This window comes from Aquarana catesbeiana, linkage group LG13, assembly GCF_042186555.1.
Source record: "Aquarana catesbeiana isolate 2022-GZ linkage group LG13, ASM4218655v1, whole genome shotgun sequence".
NCBI classification, from domain to species: domain Eukaryota; kingdom Metazoa; phylum Chordata; class Amphibia; order Anura; family Ranidae; genus Aquarana; species Aquarana catesbeiana.
The window spans coordinates 127,026,009-127,043,934 of NC_133336.1; the positions used below are offsets into that span (position 1 = coordinate 127,026,009).

Below are 17,926 nucleotides of genomic sequence, written 5' to 3' on the forward strand. Positions count from 1 at the left end.
CGGTTTTCACATGTGAACAAAAAGTGTCAGAATATGCCTGGTCTTCGGGAGGTTAATTCTATTTTATTCCCTGTTTAATCAACGTTAAATTGTTATTTAAATGTGATGCAAAAACAACATTTGATGATAATGCAAGATACCAGTCCCATATATTGTTCACAGATAAACAATAAATAGATTTTTCTCTTGTAAAGACATTTCTAACCAATAGTGTTTTCATTTCAGATTATATTGTATGGATATGAAAAGTCTTTTTACTTTACGATCAAGTTCCAGTATCTGGACTATAAGCGCCATCTGCTGCCCAAGTTTAGGAATTACACCTTTCTTCCCTCTGGTACCCCTGATTGCTGTTACTATAATTATTCAGAATGTATTAAGTGCCAACAGTTTGTGCAATGCTTTACAACATAAGGGCAGACAGTAACGATTACAATACAATTTAATACAAGAGGAATCCGAGGGCCCTGCTTGTTACAGCTTGCAATCTAAAAGGGGGGGGTCAAGAGATACAGAAGGTAATAACTATGAAGGATGAGCTGATGGAGAAAAAAAGTACAGTTGTTAGGTGGAGGCGGGATAGGCTTCTTTGAAGAGAAGGGTTTTCAGGGATTGTCTAAAAGTGGACAGAGTAGGAGATAGTCTGACAGATTGGGGTTAGGAGTTCCAGAGGATAGGAGAGGCTCGGGAGAAGTCCTGGAGGCGAGCATGGGAGGAGGTGGCAAGGGAGTTAGAGGGCAGGAGGTCTTGGAAGGAATGAAGGGAACGATTAGGTTGGTATTTTGAGACTAGGTTAGTGATGTAGCTGGGGACTGAGTTGTGGATGGCTTTGTAAGTTGTTAGTATTTTTAATTTCATTTGTTGGGTGAGTGGAAACCAGTGGAGGGATGGACAGAGAGGGGTACCAGAAACTGAGTGATTAGTAAAGTGGATGAGTCTGGCAGTTATGTTCTGAGATTTTGTCTCAAGAGAACAGCCTGCAGTTTACCCCAGGGAAAATCACCTTTTTATGGTGCACTTTCCAATGCAAGCACACACTCTCCTGATACAGTTTCAACTTTCAAGTATTTGGTATATATGTAACAAAATATCAACTACTGTAGGTTGTAGAAATGTAAAGCAGCACTGACAGGGAGGTGGGAGGGGAGAAACAGAGGCCACAGTCAATACCAGCAGCCACGCAAGTAATGGAATGGCGGATATTAAGTGATACAACTTACCCCATCTAGTTCTGCCTGGGCTGCCCTCTGCCCCCAGGCTCATATGAGCCATTTGGCTGGCTCTGGCAGAAGTTCTGACACTGACTTAAAGCAGAGTTCCACCCAAAAGTGTAAGTTCTGCTTTAAGGACTCCTGCCCCCCTCACATGCCACATTTGGCATGTAATTTTTATTGGGGGGAAGCAGGTACATAGTTTTGACAGGTACCTGGTCCCCATTCCCCTTGGGCCGTCTAGGCAACTCGAGCAGAAGTTCTCTCCCCCCCCCCCCTGCAATCTTCTGAGACACGTCACAGGTCCAAGAAAATTGCCTGGCCGTTAAGGAGGCGTAGTGCAATTCGCGCAGGCACACCCAGCTGTGAAGCCACAAGCTTTCACAGCCGAGTGTCCACTCTTGTGATGCCGGGGAGAGGCGAGAGAGAATCATGGGTTGGGGTAGCCGCATCTGACTTTTAATAAACACAAAAATAGCTGGATCTCCGCTTTACAGTTAAACATTTATTTCTTTAAATAACAAGCTTGGGGGATGCCTTAGAGTGGATGTAAACCCTCACATATACCCAGTGAAGTGAACAGCCTCAGATGATACATATAGATGAAACAAATCTCCCTACATAAGTTTTACATGCATATCTGCTGTCTTCAGCTTGCTATATTCTTTAGAATTCTTACATCGTGTTATAATTTATGCAGCCCCCCTTCTGAAAAATACTAGGCACGTGTTCTTAACGTTGGGAAGGTATCATGCCAGGGGAACCCTGTGGCAAACCACCTGTCAGGAAGGGCATGCCAGCAACCAAGATGGTGGTCACAGAATCTCAGTTCCCATTAGGAGAATGCCGTGGGAGCACTTGCGTGTTGTGGTGCGCGTGCTTCCGGTCATCCTTGGCACGCCTTAGTTAAAAGCTCATAACCCACATGTCAACTGGGCCACAGAGGAAGAAGGAGAAGGAGCTGCAGCGATCCTGATCTACACAGATCACAAGAACCTTGAGTATTTAAGGACAGCAAAGAGGTTGAAACCCAGGCAAACCAGGTGGGCACTATTCTTTTCTAGATTTGCATTCCATATAACGTACAGGCCCGGATCCAAAAATACAAAACCTGATGTGCTATCGCGCATGTTTAGTAGACCTGAAGAAGTTCCACCCCCGGATACCATTTTGTCTTCTGGGAACTTCCTTCTACTACAAGGAGACCTGATGGAGCAGATTAATCACTTGCTGACCGCCGCACTCCGATGTACGTCCAAAGTTTGGAGGCGGATATCATTGTTATGGCAGCAGCTAGCTAGCATAACCCCAGTATCCCTGTTTTTGTGCGGCGGTCGACTTTCAGATAAAAGTGGTCTCTGCGGCGGATTCGCAGCGAGATCACTTTTATCGGTGGCGGGAGAGGGGCCCCCCTCCCGCGGCGATCCGGTGCCCTCCGCCGCTTACCAGAGCCGTCGGTAGCAACGGAGGCGATCGCATCTGTCTCCCTGCTGTGCCTGGAGACGAGTGAGGCTAAGATGGCGCCCACTCGTCTCCATGACACTGCTGAGCGGAAGCGACGTCAAAACGTCACTTCCGCCCATTTTTTTCAATGTCATTTTTTTAAATGACTTTTTTTTTTCTTTGAATTTTAGTGTAAATATGAGATCTGAGGTCTTTTTGACCCCAGATCTCATATTTAGGAGGACCTGTCATGCTTTTTTCTATTACAAGGGATGTTTATATTCCTTGTAATAGGAATAAAAGTGACACATTTTTTTTTTTTTTAAACAGTGTAAAAATAAATAAAATCATGTAAAATAAATAATAAAAATAAAAAAAAACATTTTTAAAACCCCCCCGTCCCGTCGAGCTCGCGCGCAGAAGCAAACGCATACGTGAGTAGCGCCCACATATGAAAACGGTGGTCAAACCACACATGTGAGGTATCGCCGCAATCGTTAGAGCGAGAGCAATAATTCTAGCCCTAGACCTCTTCTGTAACACAAAACATGCAACCTGTAGAATTTTTTAAACGTCGCCTATGGAGATTTTTGAGGGTAAAAGTTTGACGCCATTCCACGAGCAGGCGCAATTTTGAAGCGTGACATGTTGGGTATCAATTTACTCAGCGTAACATTATCTTTCACATTATAAAAAAATTGGGCTAATTTTACTGTTGTCTTATTTTTTTTATTCAAAAAAGTGAATTTTTTCCAAAAAAAGCACGCTTGTAAGACCGCTGCGCAAATACGGTGTGAAAAAAAGTATTGCAATGACCGCCATTTTATTCTCTAGGGTGTTAGAAAAAAAACAATATATAGGGGTTGATTTTACTAAAGGCAAATAGACTGTGCACTTTGCAAAGTGCAATTGCACTCTGCAAATGCAGTTGCTCCAGAGCTTAGTAAATGAGGCAAAGCTTCACTTTTCAAAGAATACCCAATCACATGCAAGGGAAATTAAAAAAAACGCATTTTTGCTTGCATATGATTGGATGATGGAACTCAGCAGAGCTTTTGCTCATTTACTAAGCTTTGGAGCAACTGCTCTTACAGAGTGCAACTGGACCTTGCAAAGTGCACAGTCTATTTGCCTTAAGTAAATCAACCCCATAATGTTTGGGGGTTTTAAGTAATTTTCTAGCAAAAAAAACCTAAATTCCAAAACGAGGCTAGTCCTTAAGTGGTTAAGCAAACATTAGTAGGAAGCTCCCCACCACTTGGGATCAATCACCCTGTTAGTGAGAGATGGGCTGCTTTGGTACAAAGACAAGGTCTTCATACCAAAGGATCTCCGAATTGATCCTGAACCCTGGTCACCAAGTGTGGTTGGCAGCAACAAATCTAAAACTAGCCTGCCCTTCGAAGAAACTAGGCCCTAAGTTTGTGGGGCCTTTTCCGGTGAAAAGATGGATTAATGAGGTTGATTATGAGTTGAAACAGCCAGATTCACTTAGGATTCATCCCGCGTTCCATATAACCGTGCTGAAACCCGCTATCTCTTAACCTTTTCCAGCACGAAATACTGGTCCACCTGAACCCATAACCATCGACGGAGAAGAAGAATTTGAAATTGAAACGATCTTTGATTGCAGGAAGAGGGGAAATCGGGTTCAGTACCTAATAAAATGGAGAGGGTATGGGCCAGAGGACAACTGCTGGTAATATTCATGCTCAAGAATTAATTCAAGCCTTCAAGAACTCCCATGCTGCAAGTTGGCTAAATTGGGCATCCTGAGGCTGCCCATTGAGGGGGGGGGAGGGGCGCAATGTCAGGAAGGGCATGCCAGCAACCAAGATGGTGGTCACGGAATCTCAGTTCCCGTTAGAATGCCGCGGGTGTGCTTGCGAGCGCTTGCGTACCCAGACTCAATGCTGTCTGCTCTACAGGGTTCCCTGTGTGTCTTTGCCTAGCCGATCTGATATCTGCTCCATTGTGACCCAGCTTGCTTCCTGACGTTCCTGCCCTCTACCTGCATCCGACCCTGGCTTGTTCCTGCCTCTGCACCTGCCTGCTCCTTCTGCTACTTCGCTGCCAGCCCATTACCGACCCAGCCTGTATCCTGACGTGCCCGCCTGTGTATAACCCGGCCTGCCTGTACCTACCTTCTCTTCAGCCTTGTTGCAGCTGCATCAGCTCCTCTGCCTGTGGTGTTCCAGTACCAGCTTGTTCCAGCTTCCTGTTGTTCCTGGACTTTTGCCGTGTCTGCACTCCTTCACAGCTCTGTGATTAAAAAAAAAAGTAAAATAACAGTGTAAAAATAAAATAATAATTAAAATGTATATATTTTTTCTGTTTAAAGTGCACCCGTCTCCCCGTGCACTTTAAACCTGCAAATGCGTGCACGTTGTTCCCGCACACACGCAAACCGCAATCGCACCATGCATGTAAGGCATCGCTGCGAATGTCCGATCATGTGCAGTCAATCTAGCACTATGCCTTCTTTGTACATCTAAAACGGTAACCTGTAAATGCTTTTAAAACATTGCTTATGGATAGTAAAATTTACATTGTTTGTCGCCATTGTGCAGGAGTGAACAATTTTTAAGCGTGACATAATTGGTATCTATTTATTTGGTGTGGCCTCATTTTTAGATTTTACAAAAAAAAAATTGGGTTATGTATCGTGTTTTCTTGCATTACAATTTTAAAAAAGTGTATTTTTTCCAAAAATTTTATTTGAAAAACTGCTGCGCAAATACCGTGTGACATAAAAAAAATGGTAAAACCCAACAATTTATTCTCTAGGGCCTCTACTTTAATAAAATATATAATGTTTCGGGGGTTCTAAGTAATATTCCAGCAAAAACAACGGTTTTCACATGTGAACAAAAAGTGTCAGAATATGCCTGGTCTTCGGGAGGTTAATTCTATTTTATTCCCTGTTTAATCAACGTTAAATTGTTATTTAAATGTGATGCAAAAACAACATTTGATGATAATGCAAGATACCAGTCCCATATATTGTTCACAGATAAACAATAAATAGATTTTTCTCTTGTAAAGACATTTCTAACCAATAGTGTTTTCATTTCAGATTATATTGTATGGATATGAAAAGTCTTTTTACTTTACGATCAAGTTCCAGTATCTGGACTATAAGCGCCATCTGCTGCCCAAGTTTAGGAATTACACCTTTCTTCCCTCTGGTACCCCTGATTGCTGTTACTATAATTATTCAGAATGTATTAAGTGCCAACAGTTTGTGCAATGCTTTACAACATAAGGGCAGACAGTAACGATTACAATACAATTTAATACAAGAGGAATCCGAGGGCCCTGCTTGTTACAGCTTGCAATCTAAAAGGGGGGGGTCAAGAGATACAGAAGGTAATAACTATGAAGGATGAGCTGATGGAGAAAAAAAGTACAGTTGTTAGGTGGAGGCGGGATAGGCTTCTTTGAAGAGAAGGGTTTTCAGGGATTGTCTAAAAGTGGACAGAGTAGGAGATAGTCTGACAGATTGGGGTTAGGAGTTCCAGAGGATAGGAGAGGCTCGGGAGAAGTCCTGGAGGCGAGCATGGGAGGAGGTGGCAAGGGAGTTAGAGGGCAGGAGGTCTTGGAAGGAATGAAGGGAACGATTAGGTTGGTATTTTGAGACTAGGTTAGTGATGTAGCTGGGGACTGAGTTGTGGATGGCTTTGTAAGTTGTTAGTATTTTTAATTTCATTTGTTGGGTGAGTGGAAACCAGTGGAGGGATGGACAGAGAGGGGTACCAGAAACTGAGTGATTAGTAAAGTGGATGAGTCTGGCAGTTATGTTCTGAGATTTTGTCTCAAGAGAACAGCCTGCAGTTTACCCCAGGGAAAATCACCTTTTTATGGTGCACTTTCCAATGCAAGCACACACTCTCCTGATACAGTTTCAACTTTCAAGTATTTGGTATATATGTAACAAAATATCAACTACTGTAGGTTGTAGAAATGTAAAGCAGCACTGACAGGGAGGTGGGAGGGGAGAAACAGAGGCCACAGTCAATACCAGCAGCCACGCAAGTAATGGAATGGTGGATATTAAGTGATACAACTTACCCCATCTAGTTCTGCCTGGGCTGCCCTCTGCCCCCAGGCTCATATGAGCCATTTGGCTGGCTCTGGCAGAAGTTCTGACACTGACTTAAAGCAGAGTTCCACCCAAAAGTGTAAGTTCTGCTTTAAGGACTCCTGCCCCCCTCACATGCCACATTTGGCATGTAATTTTTATTGGGGGGAAGCAGGTACATAGTTTTGACAGGTACCTGGTCCCCATTCCCCTTGGGCCGTCTAGGCAACTCGAGCAGAAGTTCTCTCCCCCCCCCCCCTGCAATCTTCTGAGACACGTCACAGGTCCAAGAAAATTGCCTGGCCGTTAAGGAGGCGTAGTGCAATTCGCGCAGGCACACCCAGCTGTGAAGCCACAAGCTTTCACAGCCGAGTGTCCACTCTTGTGATGCCGGGGAGAGGCGAGAGAGAATCATGGGTTGGGGTAGCCGCATCTGACTTTTAATAAACACAAAAATAGCTGGATCTCCGCTTTACAGTTAAACATTTATTTCTTTAAATAACAAGCTTGGGGGATGCCTTAGAGTGGATGTAAACCCTCACATATACCCAGTGAAGTGAACAGCCTCAGATGATACATATAGATGAAACAAATCTCCCTACATAAGTTTTACATGCATATCTGCTGTCTTCAGCTTGCTATATTCTTTAGAATTCTTACATCGTGTTATAATTTATGCAGCCCCCCTTCTGAAAAATACTAGGCACGTGTTCTTAACGTTGGGAAGGTATCATGCCAGGAGAACCCTGTGGCAAACCACCTGTCAGGAAGGGCATGCCAGCAACCAAGATGGTGGTCACAGAATCTCAGTTCCCATTAGGAGAATGCCGTGGGAGCACTTGCGTGTTGTGCGCGTGCTTCCGGTCATCCTTGGCACGCCTTAGTTAAAAGCTCATAACCCACATGTCAACTGGGCCACAGAGGAAGAAGGAGAAGGAGCTGCAGCGATCCTGATCTACACAGATCACAAGAACCTTGAGTATTTAAGGACAGCAAAGAGGTTGAAACCCAGGCAAACCAGGTGGGCACTATTCTTTTCTAGATTTGCATTCCATATAACGTACAGGCCCGGATCCAAAAATACAAAACCTGATGTGCTATCGCGCATGTTTAGTAGACCTGAAGAAGTTCCACCCCCGGATACCATTTTGTCTTCCGGGAACTTCCTTCTACTACAAGGAGACCTGATGGAGCAGATTAATCACTTGCTGACCGCCGCACTCCGATGTACGTCCAAAGTTTGGAGGCGGATATCATTGTTATGGCAGCAGCTAGCTAGCATAACCCCAGTATCCCTGTTTTTGTGCGGCGGTCGACTTTCAGATAAAAGTGGTCTCTGCGGCGGATTCGCAGCGAGATCACTTTTATCGGTGGCGGGAGAGGGGCTCCCCTCCCGCGGCGATCCGGTGCCCTCCGCCGCTTACCAGAGCCGTCGGTAGCAACGGAGGCAATCGCATCTGTCTCCCTGCTGTGCCTGGAGACGAGTGAGGCTAAGATGGCGCCCACTCGTCTCCATGACACTGCTGAGCGGAAGCGACGTCAAAACGTCACTTCCGCCCATTTTTTTCAATGTCATTTTTTTAAATGACTTTTTTTTTTCTTTGAATTTTAGTGTAAATATGAGATCTGAGGTCTTTTTGACCCCAGATCTCATATTTAGGAGGACCTGTCATGCTTTTTTCTATTACAAGGGATGTTTATATTCCTTGTAATAGGAATAAAAGTGACACATTTTTTTTTTTAAACAGTGTAAAAATAAATAAAATCATGTAAAATAAATAATAAAAATAAAAAAAAACATTTTTAAACCCCCCCCCGTCCCGTCGAGCTCGCGCGCAGAAGCGAACGCATACGTGAGTAGCGCCCACATATGAAAACGGTGGTCAAACCACACATGTGAGGTATCGCCGCAATCGTTAGAGCGAGAGCAATAATTCTAGCCCTAGACCTCTTCTGTAACACAAAACATGCAACCTGTAGAATTTTTTAAACGTCGCCTATGGAGATTTTTGAGGGTAAAAGTTTGACGCCATTCCACGAGCAGGCGCAATTTTGAAGCGTGACATGTTGGGTATCAATTTACTCAGCGTAACATTATCTTTCACATTATAAAAAAATTGGGCTAATGTTACTGTTGTCTTATTTTTTTTATTCAAAAAAGTGAATTTTTTCCAAAAAAAGCACGCTTGTAAGACCGCTGCGCAAATACGGTGTGAAAAAAAGTATTGCAATGACCGCCATTTTATTCTCTAGGGTGTTAGAAAAAAAACAATATATAGGGGTTGATTTTACTAAAGGCAAATAGACTGTGCACTTTGCAAAGTGCAATTGCACTCTGCAAATGCAGTTGCTCCAGAGCTTAGTAAATGAGGCAAAGCTTCACTTTTCAAAGAATACCCAATCACATGCAAGGGAAATTAAAAAAAACGCATTTTTGCTTGCATATGATTGGATGATGGAACTCAGCAGAGCTTTTGCTCATTTACTAAGCTTTGGAGCAACTGCATTAACAGAGTGCAACTGGACCTTGCAAAGTGCACAGTCTATTTGCCTTAAGTAAATCAACCCCATAATGTTTGGGGGTTTTAAGTAATTTTCTAGCAAAAAAAACCTAAATTCCAAAACGAGGCTAGTCCTTAAGTGGTTAAGCAAACATTAGTAGGAAGCTCCCCACCACTTGGGATCAATCACCCTGTTAGTGAGAGATGGGCTGCTTTGGTACAAAGACAAGGTCTTCATACCAAAGGATCTCCGAATTTCTGGATCTCCGAATTGATCCTGAACCCTGGTCACCAAGTGTGGTTGGCAGCAACAAATCTAAAACTAGCCTGCCCTTCGAAGAAACTAGGCCCTAAGTTTGTGGGGCCTTTTCCGGTGAAAAGATGGATTAATGAGGTTGATTATGAGTTGAAACAGCCAGATTCACTTAGGATTCATCCCGCGTTCCATATAACCGTGCTGAAACCCGCTATCTCTTAACCTTTTCCAGCACGAAATACTGGTCCACCTGAACCCATAACCATCGACGGAGAATAAGAATTTGAAATTGAAACGATCTTTGATTGCAGGAAGAGGGGAAATCGGGTTCAGTACCTAATAAAATGGAGAGGGTATGGGCCAGAGGACAACTGCTGGTAATATTCATGCTCAAGAATTAATTCAAGCCTTCAAGAACTCCCATGCTGCAAGTTGGCTAAATTGGGCATCCTGAGGCTGCCCATTGAGGGGGGGGGGGGGGGGCGCAATGTCAGGAAGGGCATGCCAGCAACCAAGATGGTGGTCACGGAATCTCAGTTCCCGTTAGAATGCCGCGGGTGTGCTTGCGAGCGCTTGCGTACCCAGACTCAATGCTGTCTGCTCTACAGGGTTCCCTGTGTGTCTTTGCCTAGCCGATCTGATATCTGCTCCATTGTGACCCAGCTTGCTTCCTGACGTTCCTGCCCTCTACCTGCATCCGACCCTGGCTTGTTCCTGCCTCTGCACCTGCCTGCTCCTTCTGCTACTTCGCTGCCAGCCCATTACCGACCCAGCCTGTATCCTGACGTGCCCGCCTGTGTATAACCCGGCCTGCCTGTACCTACCTTCTCTTCAGCCTTGGAAGAGCTCCCAGCCTTGTTGCAGCTGCATCAGCTCCTCTGCCTGTGGTGTTCCAGTACCAGCTTGTTCCAGCTTCCTGTTGTTCCTGGACTTTTGCCGTGTCTGCACTCCTTCACAGCTCTTCCCAGAGTCCCAGCCCAGCTCTGCTGTCAAGATCCTGCCAGGCACTCGTGCGACTCTGCATTCCTGTGCTTCCTGTCTGCTCTATCAGGGGCCCCGAGTCAGAGGAGTAAGAGAGGCCTCTGCATATCAGGATCTACTACCAGGTATGTGACACCACCCTATCCCCATGTTGGTGAGGACAAGGACCCCTTCCCCATGACTCTGGACCAGTGGTTGTGGGGGTCTGTGGGCAAGGAGAGTATTAGAATCTGAAAGCCCCCTTTAAAATAAGGAGGCCCCCAGATATTCCCCCTGCATCATTTAGTAAAGGGGGCATAACTTAGAATGTACATAAACACAATCGCACCTTAGAGAAAGTCCTTTATGGAAATAAGTGTTCACACCTGTGTGAAGAGCCATGTTTGCCTGGCTTCCTGTGCTTGCATGTGCAGGCAGTCCCAGTGTTGTATTGGGAAGCAACAGCTGCACAGACAATGGTCTCTTTTCCAATCTGACATGGGTCACACTGCACCCACATAGATGTCAAATTGGGAGCAGCAGTTGTGTCTGTGCAGCCCCTGCATCCCTATAGATATGAATGGGACTGCCTGAACAACGGATGTACAGAACACCTGAGGCCGAAGACACAGACACTGGTAAAATATTCTTTATTGGAGGAAAATAACGCCCCCCTTCCCCACCGCACAAAAAAAAAAAAAAGGATAAGCGTTGTACATCCCCCCACTGGTCATGAAGAGGACAATAAGTGACACTTCTCTGGCCTCATATAACATTGCCGGATATTGATCGAATGTATACAAATATGGGTGGGGGAGGGGGCGACATAATTGGCCATATATGGTAACTGACATCATTGACACATTTGTTACATTCAGACGACATCAGGACAATGTTATATGAGATGGACAAGTAGGACTGAACAGGTGTGAGGATGTTTTTTTCATGTAGAGTGTTTTCTGCACAGTTTACATTTTCATGTGCAGAGCTGTGGGGAAAATGCTGACAGGCTGCATAATACAGCTCTACATTACACCGGTGTTTTGGTGTGAACAGGGCACATAGAAAACAATGGCCGCTATGACGCTTTCCAGACGCTAGCAGCTTGACAACCAATGACGCTTTCCGACCGCTAGCATTCTAACAACCAATGATGCTGTGCAGCCGCTAGCGTCTTAGCAACCAATGGGACTTTTTCGGTCGCTAGCACCTTAGCAACCAAGGAGGCTTTCCGGTCACTATCGTCTTGGCAACCAACAACAATTTCCATTTACTAGTGTCTCAGCAACTAATGACGCCTTCTTGCCACTAGCTTCTTACTTACCGACAATGCTTACTGGCCACCTGCATCTTAGCAACCAATTATGCTTTCTGACTGTCTGTGTCATAGCAACCAAATACACTTTCCAGCTACTAGCATCTTTAGCAACCAATGACACTTTCCAACCAATTAAGGTTTCTGGCTGCTAGCATCTTAGAAACCGACTATGCTTTTATCCCTCTAAAGTCTTAACAACTAATGATCCTTTCTTTCCACTTGCATCTTAGCAACCAATTATGTTTTCTGGTTGCTAGCGTCTTAGCAACCAATGACACTTTTTAGCCATTAGCATCTTAGCAATCAATGTTTTCTTGACACTAGCATCTTACTAACCAATAATGGTTACAAGCCACTTGCATCTTAGCAACCAATTATGCTTTCTGTCTGCGTCATAGCAACCAATGCCACCTTCCAGCCAATAGCATCTTAGCAGCCAATAACACTTTTCAGAAACTAGTGTCTTAGCAATCAATGCTTCTTTCTGGCTGCTAGCATCTTAGGAACCTAAGATGCTTTTATCCCACTAGAGTCTTAGCAACCAGTGATGCTTTCTTGCCACTTTCATCTTAGAAACCACTAATGATTTCTTGCTGCCTGCATCTTAGCAGCCAATGACGCTGGGCATTGGCAAGAGGTCATTTATTAGTGGTAGCAATCCCACCAATGAATGAATGAGTTCCTGCAGGTCCAGCCAGGGGCGGATCCAGAGTCTAGTCTCGGGAGGGGCACTGGCAGAAAAAAAGGCGTTGCTTACAGGGCCAGATTAAGAGCAACATGGGCCTGGTGCTAAGGATTTTAGTGGGCCTTTTTATGGAAATAAATAAAATGAAAACACAAAAATATTTTGTTAAATTTAAATTAGAGAGAGGGGTGTGAGACAGTGGTTGAGGGGGGGGGGGTGATAGCGAGATGGGGGGGTTGAAAGAGAGGGGATGAGAGGGAGGGGGAAAGAGAGAGAAAGGGGGTGAATAAGAGAGAGAGAAAGGGGGTGAATAAGAGAGAGAGAGAGAGGGGACGAGAGAGAGGGGACGAGAGAGAGGGGACGAGAGAGAGGGGACGAGAGAGAGGGGACGAGAGAGAGGGGACGAGAGAGAGGGGACGAGAGAGAGGGGACGAGAGAGAGGGGACGAGAGAGAGTGTGAAAGAGAGAGAGGGTGAAGGGGGTGAGAGACAGAACAGGGCGAAAGAGAGGGGATGAGAGAGAGAGGGGGGTGGGAGTGAGTGGGTGAGTCTGTGGGAGGCACAGCATAGTACATAACACGGGTGGGGGGGGGAATAGCACAGTACATTACATGGTTGGCACAACACATTACATGGTGGATACATGGATACAGCACATTTAATGGTGGGCAAAGCACAGTACATTACATGGTGGGCACAGCACAGTACACGGTTGGCACTGCCCAATACAGCACATTACAAGGTAGGCACAGTTCATTATATGGTGGGCACAGCACATGACGACATGGTTGGTACTACACAACACAGCACATTGCATGGTGGGCACAGGACCTTATATGATGGGCACAGCACATTACATGGGGGCACTGCAATGCACATGACATGACATGGTGGGCACAGCACATTACATGGGGGCACTGCAATGCACATGACATGGTGGGCACTGCAATGCACAGCACATGACATAGTGGGCACTGCACATGACATGGTGGGCACTGCAATGCACATGACATGACATGGTGGGCACAGCACATTACATGGGGGCACTGCAAGGCACAGCACAACATAGTGGGCACTGCAATGCACAGCACATGACATGGTGGGCACTGGGCACAAGAGAGCACATTACATGGGGGGAAGCTGGCAGTCTGTCCCCTAGCACAATAATTACACAACACCTCCCTAACAAATGTACTAACCTTATCATAACAGCATGTAAGATGTCCTTCCTCCCGGGCTCCTGCTGGGTAGGGGAACATCAGCACCCCTCCCCCAGACAGCTCCCAGACACTGAGGATCTGTGTCAGTGTAACAGATGCTGTGATAGGAGTCAGGCATCGGTAGGCATGCTGTTTGTATATGTTAAGTGAAAAGTGGCATGCATAGTGCATACAATCCTCTCACCTCTCTACAGCCAAGGGAGTTCCCCTCCCTCACTCAACAACACCGGCGCTGCTGCTGAGAGACACTCGGCAGTCAGTAATATTTCTCGGGGGGAGCAGTTGCCCCCCCCCCCGATCCGCCCCTGGGTCCAGCAAGAGCTTCGGGCGGCAAATTGGTCATCCAGGGTCAGTGCAAACTCTGCACCGATGTGACCCCGGACTCCATCCCTAGGTATATGTCCGTACACAATTGTATCACACATCCCAGTGTGTACAAATCAATGATGAAGAGCGCAGTCCCAGCAGAGGTCAGGGAATGTCCCGATCTGATCGCACTCCGGTATAGATATGAACTCTACACCCAGACATCACATGACATCTGTGTGCCCCACTCTCCTCCAAGGTGAGCCGCCTCATGTGACCAGAGGGAGACGTATGGTATGGGCGGGGTTATCTATCAGCTGCGATAATCCTATTGGCTGTTATTCCCCACCCCTTTCTCTCTGCGTTCTCATTGGACGGCAGGCTCCGGGACGTTCCTAAAGATCATGGCCGTTCTCCTTCGTAGAGTGGTTGTTGGTTGTCGCCGAGGATGGTCTGTACTGGCCCCCAGTGGCCGGGGGTGTTCCGGGACCTCCGTGCCCATAGATGACACTGTGAACGGGCTCAGCGATGAGCAGAGGCAGGTGCGGCACCCCTAACCATTGTTCATCATCGGGGTTACCTGACTGCTGGGAAAGCTATAGATAGAGCGAGCACAATACAGTGTATAGGAAGAGCTTCCATGTAATAGGAGAACAATACAATGTATAGAAGGAGCTTCCATGTAATAGGAAAACAATACAATGTATAGGAAGAGCTTCCATGTAATAGGAAAACAATACAATGTATAGAAGGAGCTTCCATGTAATAGGAAAACAATACAATGTATAGGAAGAGCTTCCATGTAATAGGAAAACAATACAATGTATAGGAAGAGCTTCCATGTTATAGGAAAATAGTACAATGTATCGGAAGAGCTTCCATGTAATAGGAAATGAATACAGTGTATAGGAAGAGCTTCCATGTAATAGGAAATGAATACAATGTATAGGAAGAGCTTCCATGTAATAGGAAAACAATACAATGTATAGGAAGAGCTTCCATGTAATAGGAAAACAATACAATGTATAGGAAGAGCTTCCATGTAATAGGAAAACAATACAATGTATAGGAAGAGCTTCCATGTAATAGGAAAACAATACAATGTATAGGAAGAGCTTCCATGTTATAGGAAAATAGTACAATGTATCGGAAGAGCTTCCATGTAATAGGAAATGAATACAGTGTATAGGAAGAGCTTCCATGTAATAGGAAATGAATACAGTGTATAGGAAGAGCTTCCATGTAATAGGAAAACAATACAATGTATAGGAAGAGCTTCCATGTAATAGGAAAACAATACAATGTATAGGAAGAGCTTCCATGTAATAGGAAAACAATACAATGTATAGGAAGAGCTTCCATGTTATAGGAAAATAGTACAATGTATCGGAAGAGCTTCCATGTAATAGGAAATGAATACAGTGTATAGGAAGAGCTTCCATGTAATAGGAAATGAATACAATGTATAGGAAGAGCTTCCATGTAATAGGAAAACAATACAATGTATAGGAAGAGCTTCCATGTAATAGGAAAACAATACAATGTATAGGAAGAGCTTCCATGTAATAGGAAAACAATACAATGTATAGGAAGAGCTTCCATGTAATAGGAAAACAATACAATGTATAGGAAGAGCTTCCATGTTATAGGAAAATAGTACAATGTATCGGAAGAGCTTCCATGTAATAGGAAATGAATACAGTGTATAGGAAGAGCTTCCATGTAATAGGAAATGAATACAGTGTATAGGAAGAGCTTCCATGTAATAGGAAAACAATACAATGTATAGGAAGAGCTTCCATGTAATAGGAAAACAATACAATGTATAGGAAGAGCTTCCATGTAATAGGAAAACAATACAATGTATAGGAAGAGCTTCCATGTAATAGGAAAAGAATACGTTTATATTCCCATGTCCTGCAAACTGAAAATTGACTGACCGCTTATATACATTTTTGGTAAATCTGTTTGTCACCGCTGTCTCAACTCCATCTGTAGCCATGCTCACATTATTTCAATGTTTATTTAGCCATTAAGTCTTACCTAAATTATGGGTTCCCTTATCTTTACAATTTTGGCCTTTTAGTCCCTTGCAGTTTGATTGTGGTGTGAAAGTTATGCCCTGCTAGCTGTGTTCCTAATATGCCCTCCTAATTGATTAATTGCCAGATTCAACCCACACCCAACACACAGTATAAAAACAAGGCCTTCTTTACGGGGAGCACATACAGGGGGTTCTTCCAAAGAAGTGGGGTTCTTTAAATAAGTGGCACTTCTGCTGTTGCACTTCAGTGATTTGCACAAAGCTAACTATAACAGACTGCAGGTGACCTCATTTTCATATTATCTCACTTTCTCTGAAACATGCACTCTTTACCTATCCTCCTTTTCACAATTGCTGCCTCTCTCCTCAAACTCTCTTTTCTACATCCCTCTGCTCCACCACACAATCTGTACATATCACCCTCACTTCTCCCCTCCCCCTATTACTGCACTCATCACCTCTTTCTAACTCTAAGCCCTCTTGCTAACAAACCCCCCAGGACACTGAAGCATGTCCACTCATACAAATCATATTCTCATATTACCTCCCTCACTCTTCTGCTTCTCCTAATCGCTGGAGATATTTCCCCAAACCCTGGGCCTCCCTTATTTAACTGTGCCCAACACACCCATCACCATCACCCTACACCCTCTGGCAGTAGTCGCAATCTACACAATTTAGTCTCCATTCCTCTTCTTCCCAACACCAGCCTCCCTCTCTCCTGCGCCCTCTGGAACGCCCGCTCTGTCTGCAACAAACTCACTGCTGTTCATGACCTCTTTGTCACTAATTCCTTTAATCTACTTGCTCTCACCGAAACCTGGCTCCACGAATATGACACCCCTTCTGCTGCTTCCCTCTCCCAGGGTGGTCTTCACTGGACTCACTCCCCTAGGCCTAATGGACGCAAGGGAGGTGGAGTGGGATTCCTCCTATCCCCCCAGAGCACCTTCCAGGTTATTCACCCTCCTCCCTCTTTTTCCCTCTCATCATTCGAAGCCCACTGTATACGTCTATTCTCTCCTACTTCTCTAAGAATTGCTGTGATCTACCGGCCCCCTGGACCATTATCGACTTTCCTTGATGAGTTTTCTGCCTGGCTACCCTACTTTCTCTCTTCGGATATTCCAACAATCCTTCTCGGTGGTTTCAACATCCCTGCTAATACAAACACTCCTGCTATTTCTAAACTTCTTAGTCTAACCTCTTCTTTTGACCTGAAGCAATGGGTACAGGCTTCTACTCACTCTGATGGCAACACCCTTGACCTTGTATTCTCCTACCTATGTACTCCATGCAACTTCTCAAACAATCCTTTTCCTCTCTCCGACCACCACCTTATTAGTTTCTCTCTCCCCCTGTCTTCCACCACCTTTCCCTCCAATCGCCTAACCATCACCCATAGAAACTTTGGCAACTTCAACTCCTCTCTCCTCTATTCTGCTACTGACCACCTCTATGACAAAATCTCTCCCCTGTCCTGCCCCAACCAAGCCATATCCATCTACAATAAATCTCTGTCCTCCACCCTGGACAAGCTCACTCCCCTCACTACATGCAGAATCAGGCCTCGACCCCTAAAACCCTGGCAAACAGATGACACTAAAATTCTCAAAAAACGTAGTCGCGCTCTTGAGCGTCTGTGGCACAAGACTAAGTCTCTCAAAGACTTCAACCAATACAAATCTGCCCTCCAAAAATACTATTCTTTCCTCTACACTGCCAAGCAAACCTATTTTACAACTCTTATTAACACATTCTCATCCAATCCCCGTAAACTCTTCTCTACCTTCAACTCTCTACTTTGTCCTCCACCGCCTCCACCCACTGACTTACTCACTGCCCAGGAAATCGCTAATCACTTCAAAAACAAGATTGATACAATCCGTGATGAAATCTCCA

The 17,926-nt window shown here is 44.9% G+C and overlaps 1 protein-coding gene across 1 annotated transcript in view; it reads left to right on the forward strand.

The window, feature by feature from the left end:
- The first annotated feature begins 14,321 nt into the window (after positions 1–14,321).
- IVD (isovaleryl-CoA dehydrogenase) overlaps positions 14,322–17,926 on the forward strand; it is a 95,334-nt gene continuing 91,729 nt past the window's right edge. The window contains exon 1 of the mRNA XM_073609970.1: positions 14,322–14,522. Coding sequence (XP_073466071.1) covers positions 14,385–14,522 — 138 coding nt within the window. The 5' untranslated portion in view covers positions 14,322–14,384. The remainder of the gene's footprint in view (positions 14,523–17,926) is intronic.